The sequence below is a fragment of the Tauraco erythrolophus genome, chromosome Z, assembly GCF_009769465.1.
Source record: "Tauraco erythrolophus isolate bTauEry1 chromosome Z, bTauEry1.pri, whole genome shotgun sequence".
NCBI lineage: Eukaryota > Metazoa > Chordata > Aves > Musophagiformes > Musophagidae > Tauraco > Tauraco erythrolophus.
Window position 1 is genome coordinate 10928652 of NC_141496.1, and position 16931 is coordinate 10945582.

The 16931-nt window shown below is 46.7% G+C and overlaps 1 protein-coding gene across 4 annotated transcripts in view; it reads right to left on the reverse strand.

Moving 5' to 3' along the window:
- Positions 1-4369: 4369 nt before the first annotated feature.
- Positions 4370-16931, reverse strand: part of FAM219A (family with sequence similarity 219 member A) — a 104790-nt gene continuing 92228 nt past the window's right edge. The window contains exons 3-6 of one of the 4 annotated variants that reach the window (XM_086629263.1): positions 10646-10743; positions 6694-6774; positions 6319-6373; positions 4370-5125 (exon numbers count right to left, since the gene is read on the reverse strand). In XM_086629263.1, coding sequence (XP_086485389.1) covers positions 4970-5125; positions 6319-6373; positions 6694-6774; positions 10646-10743 — 390 coding nt within the window. In that variant the 3' untranslated portion in view covers positions 4370-4969. Of the gene's footprint in view, positions 5129-6318; positions 6374-6693; positions 6775-10645; positions 10749-16931 lie in introns of all 4 variants that reach the window. The other 3 variants (XM_086629262.1, XM_086629261.1, XM_086629260.1) reach the window with 3 other exon arrangements.

The window sequence follows — 16931 nt, forward strand, 5'->3', positions numbered from 1 at the left end:
CCAAACATCTTTCCCCAAAGCTGTTTAATCTTTCTACTAACCTCCACCCCCGCAGCCTTCTGGCACATGCAAGCAACATCAGAAGCTGGTAAACAGAGGGAAAGCAGAGTAGTACTTTGAAAATATGCATAAAATTTCTATAGCATGCTTTTTGCATCTTACTTGCAGAACTATCCTATCAGTGTTGCCTGTCACACACTTGGCAACATCCATGCAGGCTGGTGGTAGCATCTTGGGAAGGCAGGTTTCTCCCCTGCACTGCAGAAAGGAATGGACATCAAGGGGGATGCGACTTGCTCGAGGTCAGGGCAAATGTGTACATGTGCCAACAGCAGCAAGGGACCCCAGATCTCACTTCTCTGCTCTAACAGTCCAGCAGTCTCTCTACGGTAGTATTTGGTTGCAGTGCCAGCTGAGGTACACGGTGTTTCTGGTGTGTGCATCTGAAAGCGAGCTTTGCTCCCTGCCGGTCTCAGCACTGCGCTGAGACAGATTAACTCGGACAACTGGGATCTGCCCTAGGCCAAGACAGCACTTGGCAACCTTTCTAGTTACTGCTTGTTTTCCTTTTCCTGTTGTTCCATCTGGTGCCCAGCTGGGTCCTTCCTTTCTTCAAAAGCATCTTCATTTTTCTGTTGAGTCACATACAGGGCACTGTACTTTTCAAGTCTCCTGCATGCTGTTGTACAGCTTGCAGGCCAGCCCGAGGACAGACTCTGCATGGAGAGAAAAGGATTCTGCTCAGGATTGCAGGCAAATTTGTCAGCCAGCACACAGCTGAGCACAGCAAGTGCCTCCTTTTGGGAAAGGAGCTCGAGAGACAAACCAGAAGCAGCTGAGTCCATCCTGTCCATGAGGGAGCATCCTGAAGTCCCTTTCGAAGTCCATGCAGCGGGCTTGGTCACCTGCTTTTGCAGTCGTAAGGCATCCGCAGGCAAGACAGCCAGAACAGCATAGCAGACCCAACGGCCAAGAGTACATGTTGGGGGTGACATACAGCAACATCTGATATCATCCAGTGGCTCTTCCAAGGGTTGGCTTCAAGATACGATGTCCGATAAGACATCAAATGAGCCTTTGAGATGGCTGTCTGGACATCAGTCTCCTTTCAGACGAAGTTTATTTACAATCATCAGAAAAGCGGACTAGACTACGCTATCTAAAGACCTTCCTCAACCCTAGGAGTATGTTCCTTCCCACACAGACATCTGGAAATGGGGTGTTTGCAGACCAGAGAGACAGAGTTGAGTGCTGAGACCCTGGTGTTCAAAGCCAGCTCATACTAAAGGGCAAAATTAACATCTCATAAAAGGAACGGACTTACAGAATCATAGATTCGTTTAGGTTGGAAAAGACCTACTTAAACTCCTGTAGTTTGGTGACTGAAATGACATAAAATTCTAACAAAAAGCTAGTCTGGCTTTAGGAGGCATCAAATGCAAATTCCTTTGTGGAGTCACCAGCATCAATATCCCTAAATCCTGTTTGCATGGTAATTTAGATGGACAGCGATGCAGCCTTTCATACTGCATGGTGCTCCTCTCCTTGGTATTCTGTACAGCTTTGGACTGAAAATAGGGCCTGAGAAGACCATCTGGTTTGGTGCAAAGACTGGAACAAGGAATGATTTGTGTTCTTGCATGCAATCTGCATTTAGAATGCCCAGCAGCTCTGCAGATTTTAGGGCTTTATAATGCTGTGACAGAGAGTCAGGGTCCGTGCTCTTTGCTTTTGCCTTCTCCAGACCACTGCGGCAGAGACTGGTCGAAGGAGAGCAGTGCCAGAACAGTCATGTATCTATACACTTTCCTGGGAAGTCACCACGGTGTAACCTCCAATGAGGGCACAGCATGAGACCAGACAGGGGGATCCAGAGCAATCTGTGGTTAACACAAACTGACAGGCTGTCCATCATATTCCATAACGAGCCAACAAACATGCCTCATGGTCATAAGCTACTTAAGGGGCTGTGGTTCAGAAGAGTTAGTGTTCAATTTTCTATGATAGCCACATGTGCCTTGCCTTAATCCGTTCAGCCTCCCTGATAACGACCCTACACAGGTAACTACTTTTCCCCACCCTTTCTACTTTATTCCCCTAATAAAATATATGAACACAAAGCATAGAGAGGAGAAGCCAAAAAATTGCCATTTTATGGTCCTGTACTGTCACGCCAAACCAGCTATTTGTGCAACCAACTCCTTCTGTGTGCAGGGAAAAATGCTTGGCTTGTGCTTCAGTCCGTATTTGGAGGAAGCACTGGGTATAACATTTAAATTCATCTCCCTCTCTCCCTAAAGGGTTGTGCTAGAAGCAGATGCATATCACACAATGCAAAGGGCTGAGGGCAGTGACAGGGTTGCAGGGTTAAGGAACGCCTCAGGGCACATGGCAGGCAAAAAACAGCAACAGGGGCAATAAAAGGACCTGGTTGTGGTGCCATGGGGCAGTGGCTATCTGGGAAGGTCTGTATGTCAGAGGGGAGTCATTAACCCTGGGAGATACAGTGTCAGCAAGCCTCATTCTGTCTTAGACTGAACATGATGGCAGCATGGTGGAGACTTGTGGGACCTGCAGTCCTCCACGGCTGACCCATGTAAACAGAGGCCTCGTTGCTCTAGCAGGCACACTGAAATGCTTTGAGCTCCTGAGCAAGAGCCGTGGGAAAGGCTGAGTGTGTGCAGCCCGGCTGGAAGGCACAGAGAATGACCCAGGAGGATAAACGCAATGAAGATGCGAAGACGTTGCATCGTACCAATGCTGAACTGCAAAGTCCCTCTTCAGAAGAAAGAAGATTTAAAGAGACTCAGTCATGTCCTATAGGATTTGGTTTGATCATGGCATTTCTGTTAGGTTTTGACTACATTCCCCATTAAAAAAAAAGACTCCTTAAGGAATCTTTTTTCCCTTTTATCTTTTCTCTCTACACAGCGTTGTTAAAGCTCTTCGCCCACCTCCAGACAACTTGCTAACCTCAACCTGAGCTAGCACTGGAGAGGAAAGCAGACATGCGATGGAAGAAACAAAGAACTGGAGACCCAATGCTTTGTCCTTCTTCAGAAACATTTTAGAAATACTCCTCCTCAGTATTACCCAGTGGTGAGAAAGGGAGAAGAATTCACTTGAGGAACACTGTTCCTAAAGGGGCTGTCAAGTTAATGAGCACTTCTGCATGAGGAGGCAGGGATGCTGAGTAAAGAGAACCACTGGTTCTCTTTCAGTGGCCTGGCGTGCTGTTTTAGGGAGGTGGGGCAAACATAGCTTTAACAGTTGCCCATACCAGCTAGGAATAATAAAGCCCAGGAATCTTTCGTGCCTGCGATTTCACTCATGCTGTGGATGGTATCATGCTTTGCACTGGGTAGAGTGAAACCCCAGGATGTTACATAAATCTCCTTCCAATCATGAAGAGGACTTTTCAAAGACTCAGCTCACTTCATGCAGATTTCAGGTGGGGATCTGTCTGTTGAGGTGGAGCTCAGAGTCTATCTTGTGATTCAGGAATTCTGAGGGGAAGCTCAGAATTGCCCTCACTTTTTCCCTTCCCTAGGCTATAAAGCAAGTGATGACCCAAGGCAGGCAGTCCTTCCTCCTGGCAGGGCAGGAAAACACACAGTCGTGCTTGTGGCAAAAGATTTCAACACCGAGAAAAATGCCAGCCCATCCCTCACCTGATCCCCATATATGCTGAAGCCAGCAGTGTAAAACAAGACAGGGAGAGGACATGGTTCCTAATTCCAGAAATGGTTTTGCATTCAAAACAACCTGCTGGTGAACTGGCAATTCAGTCCAGCAACTGTAATGCCATGTTTCCTGATTATTCCAGCATGAAATAAACACAATTGCTCCCGACATGGGACAGCTCTAATACAGACTAAGCCTGGTTCACAAATGGGCAGAGATGGGATAAGCAGCAGTTTCCTCTCATGTTTTTTTATTCAGCTGAGGCTGTTCATAATCCTGCAGTTGCTGAAAACTCCCCTAAAGTCTGACACCACCACACAGATGCCTTCAGCGTTAACAGGCGCCAAGAGACGCAGTGTCAAGAGAGTATCAACAGTCAAGCACTGTAAAAACGTGCTTTCTTCAACTAGCTTTTCCAGCACTGACCTTCAGACTGTACAGCTCTGAGTCCAGTCTCATGCAGGACTCATTTTTTGTTAGTCAAACAAAGTTTAAGATTTTTGGAAGCAGGTGGGACTCCTGGGAATTAAGTATAGGCTGAAAGCAGTACATGTGACTGGACTGAACTCAGAAGTACGGTATTCTTGGGCAAGGACTGAATCCCTGAAGAGCATGGCTGGATTGCAGATGGTGATAATTTGATGTGGAGCTAAGGGTAGATTGCATTGGATATGCGACGCGACAGCTTTAGCTAGTACTAGTGAAATGCTACTTATTTGTCCTCTTCGCAAGTGAATGAATTGTGTCATGCTAGTCCTGGCTAGCCTTGCCATAAGAAAGGATGCCCTGCTCCCTTCCCATTCCCGTGCCCCAGTTACAGTATCATTTTGGTTATGCAAATGAGACAGGTTTAGTGAATGAATTAGGAACTGACCTCCTCCGACTGGTAAAACCCCCTGACACCTCAGACTCATCCTTGATCTCACAGACGGATTGGTTTCAGTGGGCAGGATTACCTGCAGCCCCACCTGACCCTTCTCATTCTGGAACAGACACATTAAAAAATATCCCCAGTGCCTACACAAATCAAGGAGGTATCTCTGGAACCCTCCGCATTCGCTCTCCAGACCAGTCAGTTCTGCCAGGCACTGCCTGGCACTTAGAGCAACTTCTCTTTTGTTTAACCATAGTTTAAAATAACTTATCAACCAATCATAAAATGAATTTTTTGGTTTCTCCTGGCTCCATGAACACAAAGAGGTGCACGTCCTACCATAGGAGGAAGCAATGGCTGTTAAGTTTTACAGTTATAGTGGAAAGCACTGATCACAGCCTGCTGGCCTCACTACTGGATGTGACAGGCGGTGGAGGAGGTGGCTTGGCAACACATGCAGGTAGGGTTGACCGATTTAGGGGGGATTAGGTCGAGGTCTTCGTCATCTGGGATCTCATCTAACCGGTACCCATCCTTTAGCAGCTGGATGTTCAAGTCTTGGTTGATCTGCTACAGACAAAGAGACAAACAGTCAAACACTTGACACTTCTTTCTGATGGTCAGAAGATGACGTAGGTCCCTTATTTTGGAATATATTTGTCCATCCACCCTACCAATGAAAAAGTCCCAGTTTTGATCACAGGTGAGAGCTGCCTTCCGTTGTTCTAGCTTCTTCCAGAATAGGAATATCTAGAGTGAGATATTCCAGAGTAGCAAGTCAATACACTCTTTTATTCTGGAATAATCTTTCCATTAAGACAAGCCCTCCTTTAAAGTCATGTAATAATGATAATAAACCACTGGCATCTGGGCAGTCCCTCCTCTCAGTCTGGAGCACACTATAGCAGTTAAAAGGTGGTAAAGCCTCTTGACTCTTTGCAATCTCAGGTTCAAGTGCTGTCTAACCAGATCTGGGTGAACAACACTTCATCAGCGCCCAGAGGCGGCCCAGATAATTTGATCTGGTCCCTGCCCTTGGCCATTCCTCTGTGCTTCAGAGGTATTTTGCCCAAGGAAACGAGAGGAAAGAGTTCCCAGCACCTTGTGTGCAGAATGACTGCTCAACACCCTGGATGTAAAATCAGATCCCATAGAAGCAGTTGCCCAAGGCTGAGCAACGAATTCATGAGAGCCTGGGAATATATTCAGAAACAAAGCAGAGAGATTAACAAGCCTGAGTTTCCTGCCTTTTCTCTTTGAAAGGGCATGATTTTGCATCTGCAAGTCCTTCCTGGAATTTCTGCCTGCTGCAAGCAAACATGCACCGAGTGACCCTGACCCGCCCCAAGAACTGGAAATCACAGCACATCCTCAGATCCTTTCTTTGTGTCCTTGGCAAGCACACAGTTGCTGAGCTGATGTGACAGACAAGTTGATGCTTTTGCACCACATGGGCCAACACTGCAGGACTAAGCAGAACTAGGAAAAGCCTCAGTGAAACCAAAGGTAGCTGTGAAAACAGCCGATGGGCAGATCTGTGTTTGTGCCACAGTAGTGTGTGGACGGAGCCAACCGGATCACCAGGGAAGAAAGAAACATGACGCAGTTTCTGCCATGGCCCCTTCCAGACTCACAGAGACTACACCTCTGGTAAATTCCTTGTGTAGCCATTGTTGGCGGAACAAGGCCATTCTAAGCCTTTTCTGGCTGCTCTACTATTAGCATCCATGGCAAGGGTGGCAGGAAAGAGTATAACTCACCTCAGCTGATGAGTATCCCGAGGAGGAATATCTGGACATGTCAAAGTCATCATCACTGCAGGGAAGGACAAGATACAGAAAAGAAGGAAACGGTCAGAGAGATCTGTATTCCCTGGTTAGCCCTATCTTGTGCCACGAAGCTGTCTTTTGGGCACAGAGAAGTTACATCAAGGGAGCCTGCAGAGCAACTTTCATCTGTGACCCTCAGACCTTTCCATCAAAGTGCTCTTTACTCACATCTCTTCCTACTTGTCACAGGAAGGAAGAGTACGAGTGCCTGCAAGAGCGGTTTCAGCAGGAGTTAGCTTCAGTGCTGCACTCTGGCATGAAAACTTGCTTGCACTGTAATGTATATCTTATTAACATTTTGCATACCTGTCCGTATCCAGGGCTACCAGTGGCTTTTCATCTGGACTCTGGTCTAATGACGAATAGCCCTTATTCGGAACGACGAGCCTGGAATAATTAAATGTTCGTTAACCACACGGCAAAGCTCAGTACCACACACAGGCTAGGGCAAAGCTATACGGTAGCCAAGCTTTCCCCGTTTCACTTCCTTGCAAGTCCTCCCTTATGGGTGAAGACATTTAAATGACTGCAATTCAGAGGAAGCAAGCTGTGTCTCTGGGGAGCTTAGAGCAGTTTTACAGGGATGAACACTTGGGAACACGCTCCTCCCTGGAAGAAAAAACGGTTGGGACACTCCGCATTTCATTCTGGTGAACCCGTTCGGCTAGCACTGCTTGCCACGTCAGACTGCTCATTTTTGTGTTATTTCTTTTTCCCTAACAACGCATACATGACACTAGCAATAAGTAAACAGGAGAAGGAGGCTAGGGGAAGGCAGAGGCTCAGTGCTCCTACTATTCTACTATCGGAAATCAGGTATGCAGTCCTTCTGCCTGAGTCCCCACCCAGCCCACCTCAACATAACACTTCTGATGTCTCAGTCCTAAATTTAGTAACATGAGAAGTATGAGCTGGTGGGTGAAGTGTAAGAGCCCCGTCAGACTGGCGCTTTTTAAATCCCATTATTTTATAATGACTTCCACTTCATCAGAAGTGTTACAAAGGCTGATGATGACTTTGCGCCTCTAATTGCCTGAGAGAGTTTGCGAAATGCAATATGGGCATCAGAGCGTCTCGGATGAGGAAGACGCATTAATACAACGGTATCTAGTTCACAACAGAGTTCTTTCATCCACAAAACTGCACAAAGACTTGAGTTCGGATTTAAAATAAGATCAACCAAACTGAGCAAATGGAGTAAGATTCTATGTTCAGCAGATGGGTATTATAAGAGTGATGAAAATCTCCTCACTCAGGTTTTCTCCCAAATGAAGAACTGGTCTTCAACAACACACAATGATGCACAATGATGCTTCACTAAGAGCTTGGGAAGTATATATCTAAGGATGATAATCCATCTCATCCATGCTCCAACTGCTTTCTAATGGCCTGAAATATTTTCCTGCTTCTGCTCAGAAAATTTCAGGAAGCCATGACCATTTTAGCAATACAAAGGCCTGCCAGGCACTGAAGACGGGAAGTTCGCTCAAGTAGAATAAAATATATAAATGTTATCACATAGCAGATATTTAGGTTCACAACTAATTGTATTTTCTTATTGTGTCCACTGAAACACAAGAATAAAGAAATTAATTTTAAAACTGATGCAGAATTTCCAACCTGCTGCACCAGGGGACTGAAGAAAATGTGATCCACTTGCAAAATTCAATACCCTTTCCCATAGCACTGGGATGGTCCTTTTGCTTCTAAAGCATGTAGGAAGGAAGTCAAGAAGCAAAGATGCCTGGAACTGAAGCTGTGATCTGGCAGCAGTAGCTTGTCCATACAGATATCAGAGGTACTGATTTCCATGCTTGCTCTCCAGTCACTGCTCTGTACATACTCACTGACAGTTGTTACTATATTTTGAGTAAACAAAACACTAGCAGAGGATCTAGGAGAACCCTCTGTGATGCTATTTACTTGATTAAAAAAAAAAAATCACTACATCTTTTTCTCAAAAAATGTCCTTTTTCTTAATAACACAGAACTTCAATTTTTCTGCCACAGACAACAACTGTGGTAATGCCTCTGTCCCTGATCTAAGTCTTTCCCTTGCATCCTGATGGTCCGTATTTTCTTTTCGCACAGTCCTTAGAACAAAGCCAGGTAGCAGTCATAGCTGCTTTCATCTGCAGCTGTCCCAGTACGAGCTTCTTGTCTTGGTGTTTTTGCTCACTTAATGTGAAACATGTTAAGACACAAATCCGAGTTTAGGTTATCCTCAGAGTGGGCTGCAGTATCTGGCTATGGCCAAGTGGTGTGGATGGTGCTGTGGGCTCTGCCTGTGCTCGTAGCAAGTGTGCCAGCATCACCCCAACCTTGTTCACATTTTATTTGCTCTTAGGGAGGCTGAGCGTGTTATGGATCCAGATTCTTTCACCTCTAAGGCTGGCTGTGCCACTGCCCCAGGAGAAGACCGAATGGTAAAGGCAAGCTGGTACTAGAGGCTGGATGTCAGAAACTCACACAGATAGTACAGAAGAACAGAACCCTTGGGGAAGGAGGAGGAGGTGGAGTAGACACTAGGAGAGGCAATGTGGTTTGCCTGAATGAGGGAAAAAATATTTGATGAGAACAGCAGAACCGTTAAAAAGGGGGAAATGGCTTTTGCTTATTCTCCTCCTGCAGAGACCAGAGGATGCCAAAAGTTTAGGCTTAAACCATAACCTGGACCTTCTGCACTGTAGCCTGCTGGAGTATCTCCCATTATACTGCAACTGTTACACAGTGAAAAGAAGCTGCTCGAACAAGGTTGCAGAATTTCTGCCTTCCTGGGGCTGTCCTGTCTGTGGCAAGACAGACCGAACCATTCTGATATATTACTAGGGCTGTGCTCGTGGCGAAGCTTGGTTCCCAGAAAGCCAAGGGAGCTAAAGCTTGAAGGGGCTTGGGCCAGTGAGACCCTGTGCCAGACACAGCCGTATGGGAACAACAGAGCTTGGCTACACCTGCTACTAAAGCAATGGCTGCAAACCTCTGTTGTGCGGATCCCAAGGGATGCTTCTAAAGGCTGTGTGAAAAGTAACTAAGAAAAGCAAGTCTACTGACAGCAGTTATGTTGGCTGTGGTGGGGTCCACATGTCCTCTGAACAGTGCTCAGATGACCACGAATGGAATAAAACTGAGCTCACTGTTCGGAGGCTTTTGTCAATATGTGTCAGTGCTCTTCTCTTCCCCACTCAAATCACTCTTCTTTCCATCTGCAGCTGGAAAAAACAACCTCTCCCAGCAGAAGTCACTAATTTTACAGGTAGACACCTGTACTTATCCCATCTTCTCTCCCTTACCATCTTCCTCTGCTAATTTCAGTGTTTCTAAATCCCTCAAGCAGCAAATCTGCTACCATTTCTCTCAGGAAGCTAGCATGCAGCTTATTGCCAAAAGAAATCAAGTCTTTCCAACTTGTATTTGGAAGACAAGGAGAAACAGTGTACATGAAAAACCCAGATGAGTGCATTTGCTGAATTTCTTGCCGCCGTGAAGGGCCTTGGTCCTTTACGTGGTCTTGACAACCAAACACAGAGCAGGGAGCAATGCAGTGTATTCCATCAACATTGCAGGGTCTTATAAATAGAACTTTACAAAGTCCTGGCATGATTTATGACTACTGTTTTGGGTTTGGGGAATTAATGTGAACAAGGAACCTCATCTGTTGGATGTGCTGCATACAGAGAGGCTCTGACCTGCAGCTCCTGTTCTACTTAATGTATGGTAATCCATGCAGCTTTCCCATCCATCAGTAAACATCCTGCATTCGCACAGATTCTTCTGTTATTGTAAGAGAGGTTCTCCACTAAAAATGCCACCTCTCTAGCAGCATGCAAAACGTGCAGTCCCGTGGGGTCAGGGGGTTCCTACCTCTTGAGCACAGGTAAGTAATACATTGGTGTACTGAAGCTTGCATGGAAAAAGTAGAAAGTAGAAATACTCTGAAAGAAAGTATTCAGCTAGGAGCGTCTTTGTTTGCAGTGGTTTGTAGCATACTGAATCCCTCATTTTGAGCAGGCTTGGCTGCCTCTGTCTCCTGCAGGCTGCACTGTCACTGGTCCTGGACTCAGCTGTCCCTCCATCTCCCCAGGGGATGGGATGCAACACAGCACAGGGCATTTGGGCCTGCCAGCTCCGGGAAGGACCATCACTGCTCTCTCAGCATGTTTGGCAGTAGGCGAATGGCAATGAACATTGTCCTTGCCCATCCTAAGGCCATCAGGGATTGCAGCTTAGAGCACAGCTGACTGCTTTTCCAGTCCTTTACCTTGTTCGTGCCATCACGTTGTTCTTCTTGGGCTGCTGATTAACTGGGCTTCCCATGTTGCCGTTCTTCAGGGAGCCCTTCCGAGCCAGCTCCCTCTGCTTCTCTGCATATGGGATACAAAGGGGAAAAGCAACATTAGTGCAACAGCCTGGCTGGCGACCATACAGCTGCAAAAACCCAGATTTGATAGTGGCAAAAGGCGTAGCAGAATTAATAGTACAGGACAGGAGCTCTCCATCTCCCAAGAGGGACACTGCAAAGGTCGGATGAGCTGTGTCCCACTGTCTCCAAGGTAACCAGGGGCTAAACTGTACCTCGACTCACAGCAGCTTGTTGACAACACCATACTAAGATGGTCATGGAGCTTCTGGAGGAGACCCAGCTGAGGCAAAGAAAGGGCAGAGACCTGGTCTCTATCTGCACCTGGCTGCTGCACGGACCCTAAGACTGTGTTTTGTGCCGGGCAAGGGAATTTATCCCTCTACCTTTTCTCCTCCTATCAAGGCTGCTGCTGAGGGGCTCAATGGGGATAGAAAAGCGTCTCCATCAAAGCAGCACCATCATTGATTGTTAGTCCAGCCCCGCTTGACACCAGGCCTGAGTTATTACTCTTTCCCTAGATGGCAACTCACCAGACTAACACATCCTACAGCAGATTGTGTTGCTGCCTTCCCTGAGTCTCTTCTGGGCAATCTGCGATGTCCCCCACATGTCTTTCTCTTTTATTGCACGTTGATTCTTGAGAGCATGCTTTCTTTATTTTCAAAAAAGAGAAAAACATTTTGCAGCTGTATTTTTAAACAGCGTATTGTTTGTTTAAATTTTCAGAACATGTTCTACTCGCTGCTGAAATGTACCTTAAAACATGGACAGTATGTCAAGCTTGCTTTATGTATTCAGTGCAAGAGGGGATTTAAATTAGCTTCTCCTTTAGGAGAGACTATTTCTCTTAATGACTTCTCACCGCAGGATCACAACTAGAATTTGGGTTGTAAAGCTAAGCCTGCTGCAGGTATGCAATGTCTGTGCTGTATTAATATGGCCCTGCCTCCAGCAGGGATAGGAACTCATGGATGACAGGTTTTCATATAAACAGATATTTGATTTTCTGATTCAAAGTCCTTCCTTGTTTCCTGTGGGAAACCAGGTGGGCTGAGTTAGCAATTAGCTGCAAAAGTTGAGCTAACTGCCCTGCAATGCCAGGCAAGGCTTGTAAGGAAAAGCTGAGTATGTGGCAATAAGGCAGGAAAGGGACTGGTTAGAAATGTTCTCCAGAGTGTGAGAAAACGTTGGGAACTATTTTTGTGCCATGCCTGAATAACGGGGGTTTACCAGACTGCTTCTTGCTGGGGAACCTGAATAGTGAATTTGTTTTGCTTCTGCCTCCCGTGTGGTGTGTAAAATGTGCTGATAATTTTTTTCTCTGACAGATTTTATTCCCCTTGGAGAGAAAAACACCTTTTCCCATTTGTAATGGAAAAGTGGCATGCCTACCAGGGCGTGTGAGTGCAAGGTGGACCTAATCTTTCCTTTGCACATAGATAAGAGCAGGGGGACACATGTCCAAGGCTGCCTTTTTTGAGGGACAAATACACAGCAGAGATGCCTAGAGATGGTGATGACGACCGTGGCTGAGGAACCTGCAGAGAAGACTACATACTCCTACAAACCATGCCCAGCCCTGCCTCTGCTGACAGCAGAGGTGAATAAATGCTCATTGAACTTGGCAGAAAAAGGATCGGATTAATAACTCTCTCTGGCATGAGCAACAAAGAGACTGATATAGGATTGAAATCAAAACCTTAATAATTTCTCAGGACTGGAACTTGCAAATGCATTGGTTATCTCTGTCTCCAGAACAGAAGGCTGGTATTTTGCAGGCCACGCCAATTTTGCTCTTCAGACACAGAATGATAAAATGGAGTTTTACGGAGGCAAATGTTTACAACCCTAAACACAACCCAGCTTCCACCCATCTACACCAGAAGCTCCAGCACTGATCACAAATGCACAGCAGTGAGACAAAGTGCCAGCGCTTTAAGAGGCTGTATAATTCACAGAAGGCACCTGACTCAGAAACAGGGTGACAGCTTCCATTTTCTGTCAAGGCAGTTAAGGCCAGCCTGAGCCTTTTAGATGGACCAGTGCTCTCTGCTTTCTGCCAGCTGCTCGGTATGAGCACTAATGCTCTTTTCCAACTCGGATTACTCATACAGCTGATGAGTCTGGACTTTTGCTAAGTGTCTTTTTCTTCTCGTAGGTCTCTCCATGACTACTTCTATGCTATTACTGAGTCTTCTTGCCATGTGTGGGTCGGAACAACAAGAGATTTTCTATTTAATCCCTTCTTTCACTTATTTAGTGGCTTGGATGAACAATCTCAGTGCAATGTGAGTGCAGTAGGAACATCCATGCCTGAGTCCCCAGCCAAATTTCTTAAGAAGGAATGAACAGTTCATGTCTTTGTCAGTGACATGGTCAGTGGGATCGAGTGTACCCTCAGCAAGTCTGCTGATGACACCAAGTTGTGTGGTGGTGTGGACACGCTGGAGGGAAGGGATGCCATCCAGAGGGACCTTGACAGGCTGGAGAGATGGGCCTGTGAGAACCTCATGAAGTTCAACAAGGCCAAGTGCAAGGTCCTGCACGTGGGTCGGGGCAACCCCAAGCACAAGTAGAGGCTGGGCGGAGAATGGATTGAGAGCAGCCCTGAGGAAAAGGACTTGGAGGTGTTTATTGACGAGAGAAGCTCAACATGAGTCGGCAATGTGCGCTGGCAGCCCAGAAGGCCAACTGTATCCTGGGCGACATACAAAAAAGCGTGGCCAGCAGGTCAAGGGAGGTGATACTGCCCCTCTACCCTGCTCTTGTGAGAACCCACCTGGAATACTGCATTCAGCTCTGAGGTCCCCAACATAAGAAGGACATGGACCTATGGAAGGCCACAAAGATGATCAGAGGGCTGGAGCACCTGTCTGTCCTGTGAAGACATGCTGAGAAAGTTGGAGCTCTTCAGCCTGGAGAAGAGAAGGCTCCAGGGAGACCTTCTAGCAGCCTTGCAGTACATAAAGGGGGCCTACAGGAAAGCTGGAGAGGGACTTTTGACAAGGGCATGTAGTGATAGGACAAGGGGCAATGGCTTTAAACTGAAAGAGGGGAAATTTAGATTAGATATAAGGAAGAAATTTTTTACATTGAGGGTGGTGAGGCACTGGAACAGGTTGCCCAGAGAAGTCGTGGATGCTGCATCCCTGGAGGTGTTCAAGGCCAGGCTGGATGAGGGTTTGAGCAACTTGGTGTAGTGGAGGATTTCTCTGCCCATGGCAGGGGGGTTGGAACCAGATGATCTTGAAGGTGCCTTCCAACCCAAACCATTCTATGATTCTAAGTCCCTCTTGGATGCTATGCATTCTGAATCTCTGGCAGCCAAAATGCGATGGCTTCCGGAGGAATGGGAGGCTTACTCAACCCTAGTGTGTTAGGACAAGCTCCTGGAATGTGGTGGAGATGTGCATGAGTCACATCATGCTTCGAGGCAAGGAAACCTAGTATTTTAGCCTTACAAATTTTTTGCATTTCTGCTACTTCCACTATCACCCAAGGGACATTTTGGGTACCAATCTCTTGCAGTAATTCTGGGCTCTAAATTTCAGCCTTGCACACCAACAATCAAGTCCATCAGAAAGGGGGAAGGAGGTTTTCAGTGCCTGTTTTCTGCATGGTGCTTCCTCCTGGTGTGGCAGGTGGAGTTTGTGAACCCCATTTCTAGGTAGTAAGCTCTTTGCCTGGCTTCCATCTCATCTGTTTTTTGCCCTCAGATGTTTGCTTGCAGGCCAGGTTGCCAAACACTAAGTACCTGAGATCTTTTTAGAAATGTGACTGATTTAGGTACTTCTGAAGATGTTACTTTCATGGTCGCACATTTTAACAAAACTCTGTAATTTCACAAATTAAAGTAGTTCTCATAGAATCTGAAATCAGACACATAACCAGCATAGTAAAGACAAGGTGAGAGAAGGAACCACAACCTAGCCTTGATAAGTAAATGGTGTTTTTCTTTAAAGTCTGTCCCATATCGGTTGATATTATACCTATATGAGCATGAATCCTAAGATCACAACCCTCCACTGACCTAACTGTGCTAACCTTTGTGTGAAACCTGGCAACTATGCACCTGGGCAATTCTCAGGGAATCAAAAGCTAACATGCTCTTTCCTTCTGAGTCATCCCTGACTCCCCGATATGGTAGTCAAGCATTCCCCACTGGACTTACATGAGACCTGTGTTCTCACAGATCTCCTCCAGCCTTGAGGTGGCTGCTTATCTTGAGACATCGAGGCCATGGTCCCACCAGAGGGGATAGGCATTGGTTGTCCTCAGCACTTGGCAGTTTCTGGTGCTGGCTATGAAAAGGGTTTCCATGTCCATGTCTGCCTGTGCAGTCATCCATGTTCCAGTATGTGCAATGAACTTCCAGGAAGGCAATGCAGTTTGACAGAAAACTGATGCCTACCCTGCAAAACTACCTAACTAGGTAGGTAGGGTTAACAGGCACTCCTGCCAAACACAGAGAAAGCAGGACATACAAGAACAAGTAAAAAAACAGAAGACTGATTTCCAGCCACTGGTTATTTTGTGTCTGATGAGTTTGCTGTTGGACGATCAATGAAAAGCTAATACAGCGGAGATACAAGGTGAAGGACAGAGGCTTGGCGATGGGGAAGCCAGAATGAAACAAGGCTGCTCTCCAGCTACTTCAAAGAAATCACTAATTACTGGCAGTAAAAGAGCACTATAACAGCAGCGCTCCAATGACACCCTTTACAAGGCATTTGCAAGTATTTGAAATAAGTTGTTTAGCTTTCATTTCACTTGGCTGTTCTACTTTTTACCATTGTGATACACTGAAATACTCACACTCATGGTGTGTCATCCTCCTTCCCACAAAATAGTTATGGGTGACTGAGCACACTGTGAGTACAGGTGTGATGGCTTGCAGAGTCAACAGGTGATCATAAGCAACAGCAGCAGAGCTGGCACAGTCTGGGGAGAAAAGCCTTAACCAAATCCCAGTTCCTGTTGGCTTTTCACTAATCTTCCAGACTCTTCCCAGAAGAAGCAGGTTAGAGCAGAGAAGGTTGGGAGGGCATGAAGCAGCCTGCATGTGCCTTTGACATTAAGAAATAGGCTCAATTAGGAGTTTGAAGATCCTGTCTGATCATTAGCAGGCTTGCTGTGTTGGGTAATGTATTACCATAGGGGTTGTGTGGCAAAGTTTTGGTAGTGAGGGGGCTACAGGGATGGCTTCTGTGAGAAGCTGCTAGAAGCTTCCCATATGTCTGATAAAGCCAATGCCAGCTGGCTCCAAGACGGACCCACTGATGGCCAAGGCTGAGCAATGGTGGTAGCACCTCTGGGATAACATAGGTAAGAAGGGGGAAAAAACCTGGCCAACAAACGGCAGCCAGAGGAGAGAGGAGTGAGAATACATGAGAGAAACAACTCTGCAGACACCAAGGTCAGTGAAGGAGGGGGAGGAGGTGCTCCAAGCACCAGAGCTCAGATTTCCCTGCAGCCCATAGAAGTCCATGGCGGATGCCAGCACGCTGTGATGTGGCAAATGGATGTCCAAATGATGCTGTGACCTCATGGGGGCCCACACTGGACCAGGCTCCTGGCAGAACCTGTGGAGAGAGGAGCCCAGGATGGAGCAGGTTTGCTGGCAGGACTTGTGACCCCATGGGGCACCCACGCTGGAGCAGTCTGTTGGTGAGAGACTGCATCCTGTGGGAGGGACTCACGTTGGAGCAGTTTGTGAAGAATTGCAGCCTGTGGGAAGGACTCACGTGAGACAACTTTGTGAAGAACTGTCTCTCATGGAAAGGGACCCTATGCTGCAGCAGAGGAAGAGTGTAAGGTATTCTCCTCCTGAGGATGAAGGAGCAGCAGAGGCAACGTGTGATAAACTGACCACAACCTCCGTTCCTCGTCCCCCTGCACTTCTGGGGAAAGAGGCCACAGAGAAATTGGGTGTGAAGTTGAGCCCAGGAAGAAGGGAAGTGTGGGGTGGAGGTGTTTTAAGATTTGGTTTTAGTTCTCTACCCTACTCTGATTTGATTGGTAATAAATTAAATTCATTTTCCCCAAGTCAAATCTGTTTTGCCCATGATGGTAACTGCTGAACGATCTCCCCTTGTCCTTATCTTGGCCCATAAGCCTTTTGTTACATTTTCTCTCCCCTGTCCAGCTGAGGAGGGACAGTGATAGAGCGGCTTTGGCAGGCGCC